Here is a 20,614-nt window from a genome sequence, read left to right as displayed (position 1 = left end):
CCTGAATGGCTGGCCTTGCAGACATTCCCAAATCCCTTTCAATGCCAAGGCCTTCCACAGCTCGCTTGGATAAACTTTGCAGACATCCTGTCTCTGTTTTTTGTCTCCTGGAAAAACCCTGAAATGCTGACACTTGATACTGTGATATACGATTACTGGTATCTGTGAACTCGTCCCTTTGCTACACTTCTCCACATTCTCTGTGCGTCCCCTCTGTCCTGTCCATTTCATTCATCAGGCCGTTGACCTTCTGACCAACAACAGAGATCATTGCTCTCGAGTCTGGGTTAATTGAGGAGAGATGTGAGCTCTCTGTGCAAGAGTAGAGCACTGTGTGTACTTGTGAGATGGATGGAGATGTGGTTTGGTAACACCTTGGGTGAAATCAACTTAGTGGTTTTCGTGCCTGGCCAGCGCTGTCTGCATCCACTGTACTGTGGCTGCCTACAGCTGTTTTCTTTTTAGCTACATTAATAGGCCACTGGTGGTCTGCTCAAACCTGCCGTGTTCAGACAAGTGCTCTGGTCATTATGGCTCTTTAAGTTTCCCCTAAGGAATTCTAGTGACTTTAAAAATTTTTTTGGCCACACCTCGTGGCTTGCAGGATCTTAGTTCCTCAACCAGGGATTGAACCCGGGCCCCAGCAGTGAAAGCGCCAAGCCCTAACCACTGGATCGCCAGGGAACTCCCTAGTGATTTCTGAGAAGGACCAGAGAAGAGATTCTAGACCTTGTCCCCGAGGAACCTTTGAAGGGATGGGAACATTTGCATAGAGAAGACCAGTGCAGGACACATGGCAGCTGCTGCCAACAAGCCAGAGGCCTGGCCCGGGGGAGAGTCAGGCTGCCCAGGTGGCCTCACTGGAAGAACTTTGGATCAAGGGTGACAGCCAAGCTGAAAGGAGAAGGGTTTGATGGTCCACGACATCCAAAGATGGAAAAAATGAGCTGCCTTTGTGGCGAATCTCTGGAGGTCTTTGACCAAAGCCAGGATAACTATTTTGGGGTAGAACTCAGGCATCAGACAGTTGGTGGCTCAAGGGCCTTCTGAACCCTTCCAGCCCTGAAATTCCGTGGTTCACTGCAATCGTCTAGTACCTGGCTGGAAAGTGTAGGCTGGTTTCGTAACCTGGGTTTTTCCTGTTCTGAATGCAGGCACGTGACACCACTAGTCCCCACTCAGTGACGTTCAAACTGAACCTCAGTGGTCTTTGAAGCGCCTCTGAAACTTACCAGATTCCATCTGGTATTATGAATGTTTGTGTAAGCATTTCATTGTCCCATCTAAAGTATGTTATTTGAGAAGCGGGGCTGTGCTTATAAAAATATTTAGTTTCTAGGATTCTGGAAAAAGGAATAATGATCCAGGGTTGCCCTTGAAATCCTCTGTTCTCACCATTGCCCCAGTTCAGTGTCTCCTTACCCGCCTTTCTGCATTCAGGCATGCTAATTATGGCGGAAGTAGTATTTCTAATAACTGAATCTGACATGTTGCTTCCTTGCTTCAAACTCTTTGGTTTCTCTCCTTTACCTTCAGGAGATTATCTACACTCTTTAGTCTGGCCTGTAGGGCTCTTCATGACTTGGTTCCTGCCAATCTCTTCAGCCCGCCTTTGTCACCGCTACCATCGCAGCCCTGCCTGTATCAGGCACACGAACCCCCTCACAGGTCCTTGGTGAGCTTCCTTCTTCCTCATTATGGTTTTGATCTGATAACTAACAATGTTGACCATCTTTTCATGTACTCATTGGCCATTTGTAGGTCTTCTAAGGAGAAATGTCTATTTAAATTCTTTGCCCAATTTTTAATTGGCTTGTCTTTTTATTATTGAGTTAAGTGTTCTCTGTATATTCTGGATACCAGTTCCTTATCAGATATATGATTTGCAACTATTTTCTTCCCATTCTGTGGGTGGTCTTTTTACTTTTTTTGATGGTATCATTTTTAGCACACAAGTTTCTAATTTTGATGAAGTCCAGTTTATCTACTTTTCATTTTGTTCCTTGTGCTTTTGATGTCATATCTAAGAAACCATTGCCTAATGTTTTCTTCTAAAAGTTTTCTAGTTGTAGCTTTTAAATGTAGGCCTTTGATCCATTTTGGAGCTACTTTTTATATATGGTGTGAAGTCAGGGTCCAGCTTCATTCTTTTGCTTGTGGCTTTCCAGTTGTCCCAGCATCTTTGTTGAAGACTTTTCTCTGTGTTTGCTGTGTTGTTTTTTTTTTTTAATTTATTTTATTGAAGTAGAGTTGATTTACAATGTTGTGTTAATTTCTGCTGTATGGCAAAGTGATTCAGTTTTATATATTTTATATACACACACACACACACACCCATATATTCTTTTTCGTATTTTCCATTATGGTTTATCACAGGATATTGAATATAGTTCCCTGTGCTTTACAGTAGGACGTTGTTGTTGTTTATCCATTCTCTCTGTAATAGTTTGTATTTGCTGCATTCTTTCTTCTCTGCCTGGAGCCCTTCCTTTGCCTCTCTATTATTCATCTTTTACATCAAATCTCAGCTCAGGGGTTACTTTTTCTAAGATCCTTCTCCGATCATCCTTCTCTCTTGTCTTCTAGGAGCCCCCTCATACCTTAATCCTGACAGATACCACTGTGGTACTTTAACTGTTTTGTCTTTCCCACTTGTCCTCCAGACAAGCCCTTGGGAGATAGGAATTGTGGGATAACATTTTACATTAACGAATACGTACTTATATGTATTGAACTCCAGAGGGAGGAGAGATATTACTCAAACCTCAGCACGGTGTCTCGTCTTTGAACTCCAGATTGTACAGAAAATCTACAGTTAAATTTTAACAGGCAATTCTTTGAGGACTCTCAGTCATGTACATTAAGTTTAATATCCCTTTGAGGAATAGGGCAGATACCTCCTATTCAGCTCTTCGTACCCCCCAGTAAACAGACTCTCCCTTCTCTTTCCCCCTAAACCATGGCATGTGAGTCCCCCCCTTTAGGCTGGTGGGACCAGTTTTAAACCTAAGTTCACTGCTGTGGGCCAGTAACAGCCTCTCATGGGTGCTAGTGCCCTGTCCCAACTGGCTCCAGTAAGGATTCCTGACTCGTCCCTGATGGGGGGATGGAAGGACCTGATGAGTGGGATCAGCCGCCCAAGCCCCACTGCCTGCGTGGAGAAGGGGTGACGGCTGCCTGAATGAAGGACGCTACGGTTCCCGAAGAGGAAGGAGCAGGAAATGGAGACCCAGGAGGTAGCCCACGGTGACCACCACATCAACCCATTTCTGAAAGACTTCTAAAAGATCATTATTTTTTCCAATTAGAAAGTCCCCCGTAATGGTGCGGAAAAAAGGAGGAATGGGGGCACAGTTAAGTCAAACAGGTTTGTGCAAGTCTCCGTTCAGAAATTAATAAAGTAGAAAGTGAAAGCCTGCTGTAACCGTGATGGAATGAGGGGTGTCTTTTATTCTATTACTTGAGACTTTTTTTAAAAAATGTAGCTTTTTAGCAGTATTGACTCTGTCAAATTGCCCTACTTTTCACAATGGTCGTGACAGTGTGTGCAGACAGCACATGTCTCAGCGGGCTTTGCAAAGTAGAGGAACAGCAAGAGTAGATACTGCTGAGGATTTGGGGTGGGGAGTAGCAGGATATGAGACTGAAAATGAGACAGGACCAGAGCGTGAGAGGCCTTGAATGCCACACTGAGCGGTTCCTAACTTTGATATCTGGTCACACATCCCTATACAAGAAGAGAAATCCTCTCTCAAGTCCCCAGAATAGAGGAAATAGCCAGGAAGCCGGCTGGTGTGAAGGGCTGGGAGATGGTGTTCAGTATGAGCTCTCTACAAAGAAAACCCTGTCTCCAGGCTTTGGTGGAGACTGATCCTTACTACCAAGAGAGTTTGGACAAATCTGAATGATTGCGGCTGTGTATTAGCAGAAGAGGGTCTCAGAGTCGTGAGAGTGGGGCCCTGTGAGCTTTGTTGACGACATTCAACAACTTGCAAGGTCAACAACCTTGTTGGACTCTGAACATCTGGTTGCATTCTGCCTGTATGTATACAGTGGAAGTGTGGCCATGTTTGCTGTGGGTTTTCTATTTTCTATTTAAAGATGTCCCTGAATGTGCCATTTGTGAAAAAAGACGAACAGTGGTCTCTGCAGGGATGCTTGGACAGTTTGAGTATGGTGCAGATGTGAAATTGCACTTAAAAGATGTGTGAAGAGAGACAAGAGCACATTCACATCAATTTAGGTTCAGACCTCGTGGTAGCACCAGTTTGAACTTGGCCATCCCTCAGGAACTAAAGACCACACATCACCCTGGAGACTGCCTCCTGGGCCATGTGGTTCATCATGGCCAAGTTTACGTCTTCACTGTGACTCCATAGACCTACACTCACGTATCCAAAGTAAGCAGAGTAGGACTTCCCTGGCGGCCCAGTGGTTAAGACTCCGCGTTCCCAATGCAGGGGGCACGGGTTCGATCCTAGGTTGGGGAACTAAGATCCTGCAAGCAGCGCAGTGTGGCCAAAAAAAAAAAAAAAAAAAAAAAGCAGAGTAACCCTGGGCTGAGTTAAATCAGTCCAGACACTCACACTTCCAGATCGATCCCTTTCTCTCCTGGGTGCCGCTCTTGCTTTTCCCAGACCATCCTTTAGTGGTCTCACAGAGCTGAGGAAACTGAAGCCTTGAAAAGCCTTAAAGTTCATGCTTTAACCAAGTTTACACTACTGGTAAAGAGATCTGAAACTGGGTCTAGATCCAGATCGCCTGATTGTTTTCTTCTTAACCGTGTATTGTGATAAAACATACATACCATAAGACTTTCACCTTTTAAGCATCCAGTTGGAGGAGTGTTAGTAAATTTATAGTGACACCACCATCACCACAATCCTGTTTAGAACATTTCATCACACAAGTTAGTTCCCGCTCACCCCTTCTGTGGTCAATCGCCACCCTCAACTACCAGCCTGACGCGACCATTGACCGGTTGAGATTTTACTGTGCCATTCTCTCTGTGAGAATAACTGAATAAACTGTGTTTATTCAGATTTTTCTGCTTTTAACCAAGTAAAAGTTATAGACAGCTAACTCATGGAAGTTAAACCAGAGTTTACAAACGTGGAAATGAAAGTGTCATTGCATAACTCATACCCTCAGTTCATGTGGTCCGTGGTGGAGTTGGGCTCCTACCCAGGTCCAGTCAGCTCCAGGCCCCAAACTCTCCTTCATCCCAAATGCTGTGCCCTGTCCTGGGTTTAAATCAATAAATAAAAGAAAACATTGCCTTTTACTAAGAATTATGCCACTTACCTATATTTCTGAGAAGGATTGTCCTAAAAATTATGGGGTAGAAATGAAAATGGAGATTTTTACTGAGGAAAATTCATTTTTTAATATCCTTCAGGGAATTCTCACATTGTGGTTTTCCATGGCACATCGCCACATCAGTGACAACTGAAACTGCCTGATGTCTGTTTATTCTCAATTGTGGGCAGCCAGCAAGCTCAGCCTTGAAGCCTTTCAAAAAATGAAGCTCTTGTGTCCATGCCTCGATTTGGGAGAAGAGGGGGTTCCCGTATCTTTGAGGAAGTCACCAGTCCTCTGGTTCCCAGTGGTCCTCACCCGGGATGGATGCCATCTGGACCCCACTGCGTCCTTCCTCGCCAGCTGCTCTGGCTCCCAGGTTTGGCATTGTCTGCAGTGGAGAAGAGGAAGGTCGAGATGCTTGCGGTCTTGACCGCAGCTCCACGAGGCGAGCTTTCCTCCCGAGGCATTTTTCTTCTGAGCTTTGAAACCTGGAAGAGGAAGGAGGGAGGCTGAGACACTTCTGGGGTGTGTTACATGTTTAAACAAGTTGAAACAAGAGAAGAAAAGGAATTGCTGTGGCTTTGGCCATTTCCAGTGGCATTTAGAACATTGTCACTGGGATTGATTTATTGCACCTGCTGAGGGACGGGAGGGGTCACCATCAGAAGATGCTCTGGTCACAGTCTAGAAAATTAAGTTTGAAGCCTGAGATGGAACTCTTTGCCAGAATGGAAATGGAATGAAATTTCACTCCTTCCAAATGAAACTAGAAAATTTGGTGCCCAAGAGTCGTGCTCCAGTGTCCGGCTCCATCACCTAAACTCTCTTTCCAGTCCTGACTCAGTCACTAAGCTTCCGTCTCTTGGCACTTCTCGGATGTTCATTTCTCTCCCAGGAGATTTGTAAAACAAGATGCTTGGGATGTCCTTCCATGGTGAAGAATTAGACCTTTTGTTCTCTAAAAACTTGTTCACAACCCTCAGGCCCGGGGTGTAGAGACAAGTATGGATAGTACATGTGGCTCCTCTGCTTGCCCTGCCCCCCAGTTGGGCATTAAGTGCCTGTAGGTGCAGAGTGTCACCAACCTGGAGGCCTGGTCAGGACGAGCCCTCCACGCAGGGGCTGTTCTGCGTTACGACCGATTCCTTGCTTAGCTTTCCCTCCGATTCCTCGCGAAGCTGCTAATTCGCGAGGTATCAGTGGTGTATCAGAATATGTATCAGTGGTGGTGTTTGTCACCTGCTCTCTGGGCAGAGGCTGGGATTGTAGGGGTTTGGGAGGTGATCAGGCGACATGAGCCTGCCAGCTCAGCCCTCTTCCTGGGTGTGCCACCTGGAACCCTCAAAGCGAAGACACTCAGGACCATCTTGCGAGGTGTGCTAGGTGTCGTGCCGGTGACCTCAGTGACCTTACGTCGTGTCTGCGGCATCTTCTGAGGCTCAAAGAAAATCCATTCCCTTCTTCAGACATGGGGCCAGATTCTTAAGATGTAGACAGCGTGCTCTTCCCAGTACTAAGAACTTTTTGAAGCTGTAATTTAAAGAAAAGGGAGTGGGGTTCTCCTGCAGTAAGATTATTATTTCTACAATAATCTTATTATGCAAACATCAGACAAGACTTTGAGGAAAAACATAGTTGAGACAAACATTTAAAACTGTATATGGCAATAATAATCCTCATAATAGTACTGACACAGTTCAAAAGACATATTCAATCCTGAAAATAAATATCCCAGCAAATAAAATAGAGGAACACACACACACACACACACACACACACACACGCAGCTTGGTGGGAGGAGGGATGAGGTAGGGCCAAGACTGCTGCATGTGGCGATGAGGACAGAAGGCACAGTGATGCTGCCAGATGGTCCCGAGGCAGCATTTGGCCAGAATGAGCCCAGGGGCAGACTGTGGGGCAAGTGGGTGTCTGTTCCTCGTTTCTCCGTGTCTTGCTGTGTTCAGCCGGGCTAGCGTACTTGGCCTTCAACAGTCATTTCTTGTCGATGCAAAATATTAACGTGCAGGGAAGATGGTATACAAAACCAAGGCAACTTCTTTGTTGACCGGACGCCGTTGCAGGTTACACCTGGTTCCCATTCCAGACTGTGTGAAGCTCATTACTCCATCTGATAAATAAGCCTGTTTCTCATCCAACTAGATAGGAACCTGAAATAAGAAATCTTTTTCTCTTTCGGCTGTGCTGCACAGCATGTGGGATCTTAGTTCCCTGACCAGGGGTTAAACCCGTGCCCCCTGCATTGGGAGCTCGGAGTCTTAACCACAGGACTGCCAGTAAAGTCCCTGGAAATCTTTTTTTTTTTAATTGTGTTTAAAAAAAAAACCCACATAAAATTTACCGTCTTCATTATTTTTAAATGCATAGTTTGGCCCTGTTAAGTATATTCACATTGTTGTGAAACAGATTTCTGGAATATTTTCATCTTGCAGAACTGAAACTCTACCCATTAAACAGCAGTTCCCCATTTCCCCTCTCCCCCAGCCCCTGGTAACTACTGTTCTTCCTATTTCTGTGAATTTGACTGTTAGATGCTGTCTATAAATGGAGTCCTACAGTATTTGCCTTTTGTGGCTGGCTTATTTCACTGAGTATAATGTCCTCAAGGTTCATCCATGTTGTAGCACACGTAAGGATTTTTTGTGTGTGTGTGGCTGCACCATGCGATTTGTGGGATCTTAGTTCCCCGACCAGAGATCGAACCCAGGCCTTCGGCATTGGAAGCACAGAGTCCTAACCACTGGACCACCAGGGAATTCCCATGTCAGGATTTTATGAAACATGAAATCTTAAACACTTCAAATTTATTTGAACAGCTTAAAATAAACACCTCAAAATTTATTCAAAATTTATTTGAAAATTTGTTCAAAATTTATTTGAACACCCCAAATTTATTTGAACAGCTTAGGCTGGGAGGGTAGGAGGTGGGGGTCCTTCCTGTTTTACTTGTGCCATGAAATAAATATCCTTGTTGAGTTTGTCTCCTTGTCATGTGATTCTCCCAGGTTTCCCCCTCAAGTTTCTAGCATAAATTAACTCTTTAAACCAGATTTTTGTTGTTGTTGTTTTTTAAAATTTATTTATTTTATTTATTTGCTTTTGGCTGCGTTGGGTCTTTGTTGCTGCGCGCGGGCTAGAGGGGGGCTACTCTTCATTGCGGTTTGAGGGCTTCTCATTGCGGTGGCTTCTCTGGTTGCAGAGCACGGGCTATAGGCGCGCGGGCTTCAGTAGTTGTGGCGCATGGGCTCAGTAGTTGTGGCGCGTGGGCTCAGTAGTTGTGGATCAAGGACTCTAGAGCACAGGATCAGTAGTTGTGGTGCACGGGCTTAGTTGCTCCGCGGCATGTGGGATCTTCCCGGACCAGGGCTCGAATCCGTGTCCCCTGCATCGGCAGGTGGATTCTTAACCACTGCGCCACCAGGGAAGCCCCCTAAAGCAGATGTTTTGTGTTACAAGACAGTCATCCACAAGGGAGGTACATCAAACATCTCAGGACAAAGTGTCACCTGTCAGAGTATATTTCTGATGCCTGAGAGCCTTTGACACTCAGGTCTGTGTGCTTCGTTCCAGAGAGCCCAGCAATATGCCCAGCAAGTCCTGCAGAAGGAATGCCGGCCCCAGTTTGCCAAGAGGTCGATGGTGCAGCTCTTCAGGCACAGGTACAGCTCGGACCTGCCACCTTTCGTGACGAAGGCCCCCACAGGGAGCGAGGCCGAGTACAAGTACGACCCTCCTTTCGGATTCCGGAAGTTCTCCGAGAAAGTCCAGACCCTCTTGGAACTCTTGCCCGAGCATGACTTTCCTGCACACTTGAAAGCCAAGAGCTGCAGGCGTTGTGTGGTCATTGGAAGTGGTGGAATCCTCCACGGACTAGAGCTGGGCCAGGCCCTGAACCAGTTCGATGTTGTGATAAGGTACGTTGGCTTTCAGACCATCCTCTCCCCTCTGGACTTCAGTTCTCTGCTGTGGGTCAGGGAAGCACCAAAAACAGGAGGGACCCAGGCAGCCCTACATGTCCCTGCCTTCAGGGGACTCACTGTTTGAGAAGTTGAAACAAAGACATGAAAGGATGGGATGCCCCAAACTGTGCAGTACTGACCCTAATTTTGGTAAAAACCCTTTCAGAGGAGGTGAAGGTTGGAAGGATGGGTAGATTCAGATAAGCCAGCAAAGGTGGGAGGCTGTGCTAGGCAGGGCCCAGAGGAGGATGCAGTGCAGGGAGCTTGAGTCAGTGGGACGCCTGGCTTCTGGGATCAGGGCTTGGGGTGGGTGAGCCCTGGAAGGTGGCACCGGCTGGGACCAGAAAGCACACAGAGATGTTTGAAAGCCACATAACAGGCAATAGGCAATCATCCTAAATTACAGGAGTTTCTGATAGTTTGACAGTCATGTCAGGGGACACCAAGATTTCTAGTCTGGGATCTGAGACGTTAGTGGGACCGCTGTCAGAGACAGAGTAGTTGAGGAAAATCTCTGGCTAGTGAGGGAGGATGACAAGATCCATCTCAGATATTTTGAGCCGTAAAGTGGTGCTATATTCACATAATGCCTTTATCCCCAGTAGCTGTGATCTCGGGCAAGTTTCCTTGCTGTCCTGTGCCTCCATTTCCTCATCTGTAAATGGGGGCAGTGATGGCACAGACCTTATAGGGTTACTGTGAAAACAAAATGAGTTAACATCTAGATGTAAAGCACTTGGAACAGTGTCAGACTTGGGGTAGATGCTCAGTACATGTTAGCAGCTATTTTTGGAGAATGTGTAGGAAGCTAAGGAGGAAAGGGCACGGGGTGTAAGATGTTTGTAGGAAAGAACCAGACTTTTGTAAGGGCCAAGAGATAGAAGAAACAAGTAAGAACCACGTTTTAAGGCGAAAGGTGTGAAGTGAGGGTGTGGGAGTGGGTTTGGGGCCTCGGGGGTTGTGGACGTTGGTTACCTCCTCAGGTAACTGCTTCCTTTCTCTGGGTGCTTCCTGTGTGCCAGACACTGTCACGTGCTCTGGATGTTCTCGTTCCATGGTGAAGCCATCCCCTTAGCCAGGGTCAGGCATGAGGACACAGAGACACTGTGGGGCACAGGGTCCAGGCCAGAGCCTAGCATTCCACATGCAGGGTTTTGAGGCTTCCAGAACCTCACCCTGACTCTGTGTGAGCAGCTGTGCACCGGCGGCACCGGGGGAGGCAGACAGGACCCCACATGCCCTTCTAATGGTGCACGACCAATACACGGGAGGAGAAGAGGTAAGAAACCGGGGTGCGCACTCCGGTCCAGAGGAGAGATGCAGTGGAAGAGAAGGGCGGCCTTGAGCTGACCTTGAAGAATGGTGGGATTTAGCCCTTTAGGAAGGAGGTGGGCAGGAGATCTGGGTGGGGAACCTTACCTGGAAGAAGGAACGAGGGCCTGGGAGAGGGAAAGGGGGCTGGGCAGGTGGCTCGATGCCCAGTGATGGTGGGGCCAGACTGGACAGCATGGACTTCAGGCACAGGCACTGGGGGCCACAGAGCACTGGGGACCAAGGAAGGGGACTTAGCCTGATTATGATGGAGATCAGTTGAAAAACTTTTTTGGGGTAACTTTTATGTTATTTATTTATTTTTAAAATTAATTTTTATTGGAGTGTAGTTGATTTACAGTGCCGTGATAGTTTCCACTCTTTTTTAGATTCTTTTCCCATATAGGTCATTACAGAGTATTGAGTAGAGTTCCCTGTGCTCTACAGTCGGTCCCTATTAGTTACCTGTTTTATATATCGTAGTGTGTATATGTCAATCCTAATCTCCCAATTTATCTCTCCCCCCTGGGGTAACTTTTAGGTTTAAAGCAATTCTGAACTTAACAGGAAAGTTGCAAGAGTAGTACAAAGAACTCCCATTCACCCTTTTCCCAGATTCCTCAGTTGAAAACGCTGTATCACACTGGCTTTATAATTTTCTCTCTTTATATACTATTATTCTTTTCTGAACCCTTTGAGAGTTAGTTGCAAATCTCAAACTCCTTCTTTACCCCTAAATACTTCAGTGTGCATTTCCTAACAACAAGGACATTCTCTTATAGAACCGCATGACGATATTCAGAATTAGGGAATTAACACTGATGCAGTACAGACCTTAGCTACAGTCCTTATTCAGACTTCACCAGTTATTCCAGTTGTGTCCATTATTTAAAAAGAAAGGAAAAGAGGGCTTCCCTGGTGGCGCAGTGGTTAAGAATCCGCCTCCAAGGCAGGGGACACAGGTTCGAGCCCTGGTCCGGGAAGATCCCACATGCCGTGGAGCAACTAAGGCCGTGCGCCACAACTGCTGAGCCCACGTGCCACAGCTACTGAAGCCCGCGCACCTAGAGCCCGTGCTCCACAGCAAGAGAAGCCACCACAATGAGAAGCCCGCGCACCGCAACGAAGAGTAGCCCCCGCTCGCCACAACTAGAGAAAGCCTGTGCGCTGCAATGAAGACCAAAAAAACGCAGCCAAAAATAAATAAATAAATAAATAATAAAATAGAAAGAAAGGAAGAGAAAAAGAAAATACCTCGTCCAGGATCATGCTGTGCATTTAGTTGTCATGTCTAATAATAGCTTTTAATAATCCAGGAGTTAGGTGTCTGAGATCTGGAAGAGGAAGTGGGGAAGTGGCAGTGGAACAGAAAAGAAAGGTTTATACAGGTGTGATAATACAGGGAAAGAACCAAACAGACTTTTTTTGAGATTTCAAAACTGTGTACCTGTGTGAGTGGTACTGCTTTGGGAAGAATTCTTAGCATTTTCCCCAGAGCATCCACCCTGGCAAAGCCTTCATTGATCTAACAGTTCTGAGTGCCCCAAATTCCTGCTTTAATTTAAGACCAGGTTGCACTTGGCCCAACCCTGTCTATATGACTATGGTTTGTGTCTGCCTTGCCCCGGTTTTTAGGTTTTCTTTTCTGATTACCTTTCTGAAATTCTGGCAAGAACCACTAATATCTAAGCACAATGGGAAGCTTTCAAGGAAACATTACTAGTGCCCAGAGTGTAATGTGTTTGGGTTGGCTTAAAGTGGCAGGACTAGATGGCATTGCTTGTCATTCAGAGATTGGGTATGGGAGTCTCTTGCAGACTGAAGACTGCGTTCATCAAGTACCTGGAAAGGGCAGAGCTGAGGGATGACAGGGCTGCTGGGAGGGGTGCCACACCCTCGTTCCCAGTCCTAAAAAAATGTGGAAAACACGCTGCAGGAATTTGGCATGTGTTAAAGTGGTTAATGTCAGTTTATCTTTGTCCTTTTTACTTAAATAGGTTAAACAGTGCACCGGTTGAAGGATATTCAGAGCATGTTGGAAATAAAACTACTATAAGGATGACTTATCCAGAGGGTGCGCCACTGTCTGACCTTGAATATTATTCCAATGACTTGTTTGTTGCCGTTTTATTTAAGAGTGTTGACTTCAACTGGCTTCAGGCGATGGTCAAAAATGAAACCCTGGTAAGCACTAGAAGTTCAGCTATCAGATATGCCTTCGTAAAAAGCAAAGGGGTCTCTGATTGGAATTAACAGGTTTTTATTTTTAAACTAACACACATGCTTTCAAATAAACACTCCCTTTGTAGAAACCCCTCAGAACTTCCCCTGGAAATTGCTTTCAGAACTTGACTGAGTCACATGTGGAAACTGGGATCATTACTTAGTGGAAATAACAAGCTTGGGACCAAAATGGCTATTATTGAGGTTGACCACCCACCTCATTCACCAGACTTGAATTTACATGGCTTCCGACTATTTTCAGAAATTAGATTTATGTGCATGAATATAAACCATTATTGAGGCTATTCAGAAGAATACACATAAATTCTCTGAAGAGTATTTTCAAAGAGATTCTCCAAAAATGCTTTGATTGGTGGTGTTCTTTTTTTTTCTTCTTTTTTTAATGTTTATTTATTTATTTGGCTGCGCTGGGTGTTAGTTGTGGCAGGCGGGCTCCTTAGTTGCGGCATGCAAACTCTTAGTTGCGGCATGCCTGTGGGATCTAGTTCCCTGACCAGGGATTGAACCCGGGCCCCCTGCATGGGGAGCACGGCGTCTTATGCAGTGCGCCACCGGGGAAGCCCCTGGTGGTGTTCTCGTTGGAGTCAATTCACAGCGTTCCAGAGGGGCAGATGTGGAGGAGATGGCCCCAACTTGGTCATATTCCTTTTCTTTGTCTTTACAATAATCCATCACCTTACTTTATAGTCCCCCAACCCCCCCACATTATGTTGAAATAAATTCCAGAGGTCAGCTGTTAAGCAGTGTGTGTGCGTTTATATGCACTTGCACAAACCAGCTGACTGTAAACTTAACAGGACGTATCAGACTTTTCACAGAAGCTTCATGTGCTGGAGAATTTGTATCTCCAAAGCTCAATTCCGTACAGGTTATTGTGGTCCTCTGGATTTTCTCTTGGGTAGTTGCTCTAGTTGAAAGATGAAGCACATATGAAATGACTTACAGTCAGTTACCAAGAGACATCACAGGACTAGGAAGTGGAGTAAGTGGAGAAGGGGGTGCATGGTGGGGGCCTGAGCACAGGCGGGGCACCCAGAACACTTCATACCCTTGAATTGGATCTATTTGCTTGGTTTTCCCTGGGCAAAATGGTGGCTTTGGATCCTAAAAAGGCTGACTATCTCAGGTCATTACCTGAACAATTTCTTCCCCAAATCAATAAAGAGCTGCTTCTGCAGTTCCTTTCCTTGTCCAGTGCCACCTTCATAAATCAGATCCTTAGAGCTGCTTGTCTGAGTTGAGGTACTGGATTTGCATAGATCTGTGACTTTGCCACAGAATGCAGCACACAAACTCACAAGGTGCCACACCCACGGTTCTGGCCTCATTAGCAGGGGATGTACTCTCCCCCCTCCACTGATAAGATAACTTTATTAAATCCCCCTAATGATTGCTTGCTTTCTTTCCTTAGCCGTTTTGGGTGCGACTCTTCTTTTGGAAGCAGGTGGCGGAAAAAATCCCATTACAGCCAAAACAGTTCAGGATTTTGAATCCAGTTATTATCAAAGAGACTGCCTTTGACATCCTTCAATACTCAGAGCCTCAGTCAAGGTTCTGGGGCCGAGATAAGGTATTTTTGTCGCTACTGAAACTTAACTGTTCTTCTCTATGTTGGAAAGGAGGCACCTATACAATGTTCATTTAGGCTCAGCTGTATACCCAGAAGCATCTTCCAGGGATGAAACCTAGTCATGGATTAGATGTTCCATGTGTTTTTCCCTCTCTACATCTTCACCTTAGGGCTCCCCACTGTTTAGTCCCCCCCACTCCCGGTGGCTCATCTCATTAGTATAGTCAGCACGTTAGCACTTCGGTCACTGAGATATTATTTAAGGTATTCTTACTCCAGGACTCCATATAATCAGCTGCAGGACACTGAAAGGAACTTCGGTGGTCAAAAAGTTCTTTACATTTTAACTGTACAGGCCACTTGGGTGAAAATTGACGTTTATCATCACTTTATAGGTGATAGTAAATAAGCAATCCTCTAGAGCAGTGCTTTTCAGTTGATGCCTGGATCCCACCCCAGACGTTCTGATTTAATCTGTCTGTGTTGTGGTCTGTACATTGGGATTTTCAAAGTTCTCTGGGTGATTTTTATTTTTCAGCCTGCTTTGAGAACCTTGGTGCTATAGGCTGTTCACTGCAATAGATTCTTTACCTGCAATTAGCCTGTGTTGCTACTGGGGGGAGATGCCTTTATTACCTGTTTCTTCATGATCTGAATAGCTAAACCTGTGTCTTTAAATAAAACTTTTTTAAAAGCAGTGGAAATCGTTTAAGCAAAAACATTTATATACAAGGAAAAGCAAGGAATTTTGAAACGTGGGGACTGCTACCCACACTGGGGGCCTGAGATACCTCCTAGGAGATGGGGCTGGTCCAGGGTGCAATTTGCAAACACAGAGCTAGACTCAGGGGTCCTCATCCCATAGGCAGATGAGCAGGGTCTTCTATTTGCCCTTTGAATCAAATTCTAATTAAAAAGATGCTTTAACACAACTGTGTAAATTTTAAAGGAAGAATTCTGTGCTTGTTAAGGAAAACAAATAACCTGAATAGTCTCCTTAAAAACAAAAACCTAGTTCTTCACTGCGATCAGTAAGAGCTAAATCCAACTCTGGCTCCAGCTTCAGGCTTGAACACCCAGCTCGGGTGAAATGGTTCACATAGTAGAAGCTGTTCCCTTTGCAGTCTGCCGTTTTCCTCCAGGGCTCTGGCCTCTCCATCCATGGGGAGCCCAGGAGGGCCATGTAGTTTCTGCCCATTGTAGGAACGTGTCCTGAACCCATGATGCGTTTTGCCTCTCATAGGAGAGCAGCCCTACCCCCGACCAGTGACTGTCGGGTCTCTGATTGGCTTTAGCTGGGCTCTCCCACACAGAGCAGCACATGGGTTCCTCCGGAATGTGGGCTTATAGCTTTTAACCTGTTGGCATCACTTTTAACAAAACAATTTTTTTAAAAAGACAACATACTTCGGCAAGATTCTTAAACTAAGTTATAAAGAGGTTTCACTATAAATGCACTTAGATTTATGTATCTTTTAAACTGCCCTGTTTCTTTATTAGATTCCATAGTATTATTTTAAACACAGGCAGATGCTCATTTGTTGGTTTGCAGGTCGATTTTATTTTAAAAATAACCTTTGGAAAATGGACAGATTTAATTACGTGAAATACGAAATTGCTGAATGGCAAAGGGTATCAGAAACAAAGTTAGTGGGGGAAAATTTATCATAGAAATTACAGAGTAAGTATTCTCAAAGCATTAAGAGATCTTATTAAATCAAAAAGAAAAAGATGAGCCAATAAAGAAATGAGGAAAGGATATGAACAGACATTTCACAAAAGAAATTAATACAGCCCAGGAATACATGATAAAATGTTCATCTTCACCAGTAATCAAGTAAAAGCGAATTAGAGCCACAGTGACATTTTTTGCCTGTTTTCTTAGCAGAGATTTGAAAGCTTGATAATGTCCTTGTTTGGCAGGAATGTAGGCAGAATTATAAGTTGGCACTTTTTCTGGAGGGTGGTTTGGCAATACATATATCACTTTAAAATATGAATAGTCTTTGACTCCGCAATTTGACTCTAAAAATTTTATTATAAGGAAATTGGAGAAAATCTGCAAGGCTATTCTAGGATGTTCATCATAGCATTGATAGCAAAGGACTAAAAACAGCGTAAACATTCATCATTAGAGAACTGTTTAAACACTATGGTATAGTCGATGCAATATCGTGTGACTGTTGAGGATGAAGAAAAACTAATGGATGTGAAAACACCTCCACAATGTATTAAGCAAGAAAATCAAGTTACAGAACGTTTATTTAATCCCGTTTTTGTTTAAAAACTAAAAATGTATATATAGTTGCATAGGAAAAAGCTTGGAAAGAATCACCAAACTGTGAAGAATGCCCTTCTCTGGAGAGTGAGTCTATAGGAGTCTTTTACATTCTACTTTATAATTTATCATTTGAATTGAATATTTGCTTATTTTTTATCATTGTCAAAATGGTATTCTTCTTTTGGATAAAAACAGTAACTTGAAAGATGGCTTCTGATCTAAAATTGCATTGTCAGAAACTCCCTCATGCATCTGCCCTCCCAGCAGACAGAGAAGCCTGTTGGTCAGTGAGGGCTGCTCTTGGGGGACGTGTTCTGGAGATAACATGCTCTGGGGAGTTTTTGATAGTTTCTGAGTTTCTCTCCAAGCATTACCCCTATATTCCTCCACAAACACTGATGGGTACTCCTAAGGTGCTGTGTGCCGAGCTGGCCGCAGGTGGAGAAGACAGGACACACTGCCTTAGAGTCCTAAACCCAAACAGGAGGCTGGCTTCTTTAGGGTCAATTTCCCTTGGTTTTTATTTCCAAACATGTAAAATGACCGTAGAGTTCCTTTTTAATAAGGGAGGCTGGCTTTGAGAGGTAGACACGACACACTGCGGAGCAGGAAGCAGTTTTTATCGAATGGTGGGTTCCCTGGAAGTTCCCTAATCCCACCTTAATCTCTGAACTCTGAAAGGTTCACTGTTGTTCCAGTTTACAGAAAAGGAGAGTTGTTTATGGAAGTCACAGACTCGGCTGAGATGAACCAAGGAGGTATATTTGCACATGAAAGACGATACAAAAGAATATCAAGTAGTAGATGGGCAGCAGCCTCCAAGGAGGGCTTAGGCATTGCAGGGCTTTCTGTCTTCCTGTCTGCCGCCCTGTGTGCTGTCTTTACCCAAGTCTGTGAGGGAGATCCAGAGAACCAATTCCAGATTTACAAGTGGCAAGATGTTGGACGTGAAGAGGGAGTGGTGATACAGTCAGAATCCAAAATTTTGGACATTTGGCATTCTAGGCCAAAGTCAGCAAGGGTACATTTTGGAAAAAACAAATGTGAAAGCCCGTAATTTGAGCCGAAAAATGTACTTGCCTGAACAGAGAGTGAGCAGAAACTGTGAAAGCAGCAGGACATGTGAAAATGGCCTGGGGGTGTTATTTGCCAGAAAGGCAAGTAGGGGTGAAGTAAGACTGTCTTCACAAGTACGGGGTGAAGACAGTCTTCACCAGCGGGAGCTGAGTCCGCTGTGTTCTCAGGCAGAGGCTGTACAGGAGCCAGCCAGGACAGGACGGGTTCCCAAACCATGTCCGGAGAAGGGCTGTGGCCACTTGTCCCAGAGCAGACCTTGTAGACATTTGTCACATGAGAGAGGAAATGGGTTAGTCTTGCTATTACGGTCATCCTGTGCAGGACCGGTGGGTGGAAGTTTTAGAAAGAACACCTTTCAGCTTGGTGCAACAGGACCTGCCAGGCTGCCTCTTGCTGGTGTGTTAAAAGAATTCACATCACAGACCATGATTTAGAGTCTAGATTCCTGACTTGGATGGCAAGTCAGACTTTAGAATTGGGTGATATTTGAAATTGGGTGACGTATAAAATTGCAGCCTCCATTGCCACTTTCATCACTTTGCATGGCATGTAGCGTACCTGTAAAGCAGTGACTTGTGCTAAGACCTTTTTTTTTTTTTTGGCTTTTCTCCTTTCCAGAACGTCCCCACGATTGGTGTCATTGCCGTTGTCTTAGCCACGCATCTGTGCGATGAAGTCAGTTTGGCGGGCTTTGGCTATGACCTCAGCCAACCCAGAACACCTTTGCACTACTTTGACAATCTCTGTATGGCTGCCATGAACTTTCAGACCATGCACAATGTGACCACAGAGACCGGGTTCCTCCTGAAGCTGGTCAGAGAGGGCGTGGTGAGGGATCTCAGCGGAGGCATCCATTGTGAATTTTGAAACCAGAAAACCTCACTTGAAAATGCAGTTCTGACCCGGAGGGCTGTTTTTCACAGCCTTCTTGATGCGTCCTGCAAGAACTTTGAAGTGCAGCTGGTGTTTTTTAACTTTTAATTTAAAAAACAATACAAAAAGTTCCGCTCTTCCCACTTTTTTTCCCTATTTATTTGAAGCCAGTGTTTTTGCACAAAATTTTGTAAGTTAATTTTGAGAATGGGAAAGACTTTCCAAAGAGAATTGTATGTAATGATGTTTTATTGTATTTTAAGAAAGTTATTTAATTTGTAAAAACTCTGTTCATGTCTACTGCACATAGAATCCCAGGTCATTAAGTGGAAGAAGGGAGGCGACTCCTTTGATGACAGCCCTGAATGCCTGATTCTGGTGCTCTGTTAGTCTGTTTGGTGGGACAGATGTCGGAAGCACTTCCAGGGTGACGTGCTGGGTAGCTAAACCACTGGGGCTGGTTGGGCCATGCTGCTGCATGAGGCCTGGGCCGGTCGGAGAAGTTCACCGTCCCTCTCCATTGATCTGCCTTCTGCAGGAAGACTTGTAGGAATCAAGCAGGGAAGCTGTCCTGCAGGTCCCAGGTCAAGGAGGGACACAGAGACATTTTCTGTGTCCTCCGAGTACTGCAAAGCTGCCCCAGGCGGTAGAAGCTACGGTCTTCCCCGCAATTAGGACAACTCTTGGATTTCTTGAGAGTTTTTAACTGCCCTTCCAAACACTTAAATGTTAATCCAGATTATTCCACTGTCTGTCTGAGGTGGCTTATAAAAATTAGGACAAAACCTGTGTTCTCCAGAGTCGTAGAGGAATAAACTCTTTCCAGGAATAGTCATGTTTTCTGAAACACTGAAATGAAGTCCTCCCAGTGTTATAAATTGCCTATTTAAGAAAAAACGTTTTTTTTGAATGCCTCCTTGGCATTGTGTACCAGGCAGTGTGCTGGTCAAAACAAAAAAGAATAAAAGCTTTTGAGGAACTCTTACGGTCTAGTTAATTTGAGTGCTTTTTTTTTTTTTTCCAGAAAATAAGTTTATAAGTCTACCTAAAATGTCCTTCTTGGATGCCACTGCTAGGCAGGACCTCACTGCAGATGCCCGTGAGGAGGGCTGGAGGATGAAGGGGTCTCCTCCGCTGGCCGCTGCTGCTGCCCCTCCCGCAATTCTATTTCTCCCACAGCCCCGGTGCAGCTCTGACTCCCAGGCCAGGCCGATGGCTCCCACATCTGCCAGCTCCTCGGCATATGCGGGGCAAGGAGCCAGGTCATAGCTCTGAATGAGTCCCTTGGATCTCCAGGGTTCTGGGGTCAAGCTCAGAGCAGCCTGCGTAGCAAAATAGGATTTCTCTGGTTTTATGTCTTTTCTTAAAATTTTCTATGGATTTTGCTTTCTACTCTGTAAGACACTGTTTAGGAAAAAATGCTTTAAAATTCCTACCTGTTAAATGGTGAGACTTAGCTCTGAATATTGAGACTCAGGAAAATGGTCCACAGCTGTCCTGTGATTCAGGCGGGACCAGGCCTGCACCACACACCTCCACCCCCTCATCCCTCAGGGGCTACTTAGAGAAGCCCAAATGCTTATTAAAAAAGACAAGAAGCAGCCAGGGTCTAACACTTGGAAAGCTTTCCCAGTGCATCCCCTCACGGGTGCGCGTGGTCTCGTTTCCCCTGCCTTGCACAGCTGCTGGGAAGTAGCCAGTCCAGCACTTTCTCAGCTTTCAACAAATACCAGACCTGGCCTCATCCCTCCCCTCCTCCTCTGTGTGTCTTTTTTTTTTTTTTTTTTTTTCATTTTTACGTTGCTTTGCCCATGCCTCTCAACGTTTAATTACTGGCAGGCAGTAAGTGCCCTAAGTGAATAAAAAGGCGTATTTTTTTCAAAAAGACCTTTCATGGTGTCCACCAGTCAGAGTTGACCAGAGACCATCTTTGAGAACTTTAAGCACTTCGGCAGTTTTCATTAGAAGTTACTTCTTTGC

General features: G+C 45.1%; 1 protein-coding gene across 7 annotated transcripts in view; it reads left to right on the top strand.

Moving 5' to 3' along the window:
* ST3GAL5 (ST3 beta-galactoside alpha-2,3-sialyltransferase 5) overlaps positions 1-20,230 on the top strand; it is a 54,245-nt gene extending 34,015 nt beyond the window's left edge. For 2 of the 7 annotated variants that reach the window (XM_061210519.1, XM_061210520.1), the window contains exons 4-7: positions 8,890-9,233; positions 12,587-12,773; positions 14,245-14,403; positions 18,380-20,230. In XM_061210519.1, the coding sequence (XP_061066502.1) occupies positions 8,890-9,233; positions 12,587-12,773; positions 14,245-14,403; positions 18,380-18,628 (939 nt within the window). In that variant the 3' untranslated portion in view covers positions 18,629-20,230. Of the gene's footprint in view, positions 1-1,581; positions 1,676-5,455; positions 5,678-6,143; positions 6,236-6,861; positions 6,869-8,889; positions 9,234-12,586; positions 12,774-14,244; positions 14,404-18,379 lie in introns of those variants that run through there. The other 5 variants (XM_061210523.1, XM_061210521.1, XM_061210525.1 and 2 more) reach the window with 5 other exon arrangements.
* The last annotated feature ends 384 nt before the right edge of the window (positions 20,231-20,614 follow it).

This window comes from Eubalaena glacialis, chromosome 14 (assembly GCF_028564815.1).
Source record: "Eubalaena glacialis isolate mEubGla1 chromosome 14, mEubGla1.1.hap2.+ XY, whole genome shotgun sequence".
NCBI lineage: Eukaryota > Metazoa > Chordata > Mammalia > Artiodactyla > Balaenidae > Eubalaena > Eubalaena glacialis.
This window is presented reverse-complemented; position numbering and strand designations above follow the sequence as displayed.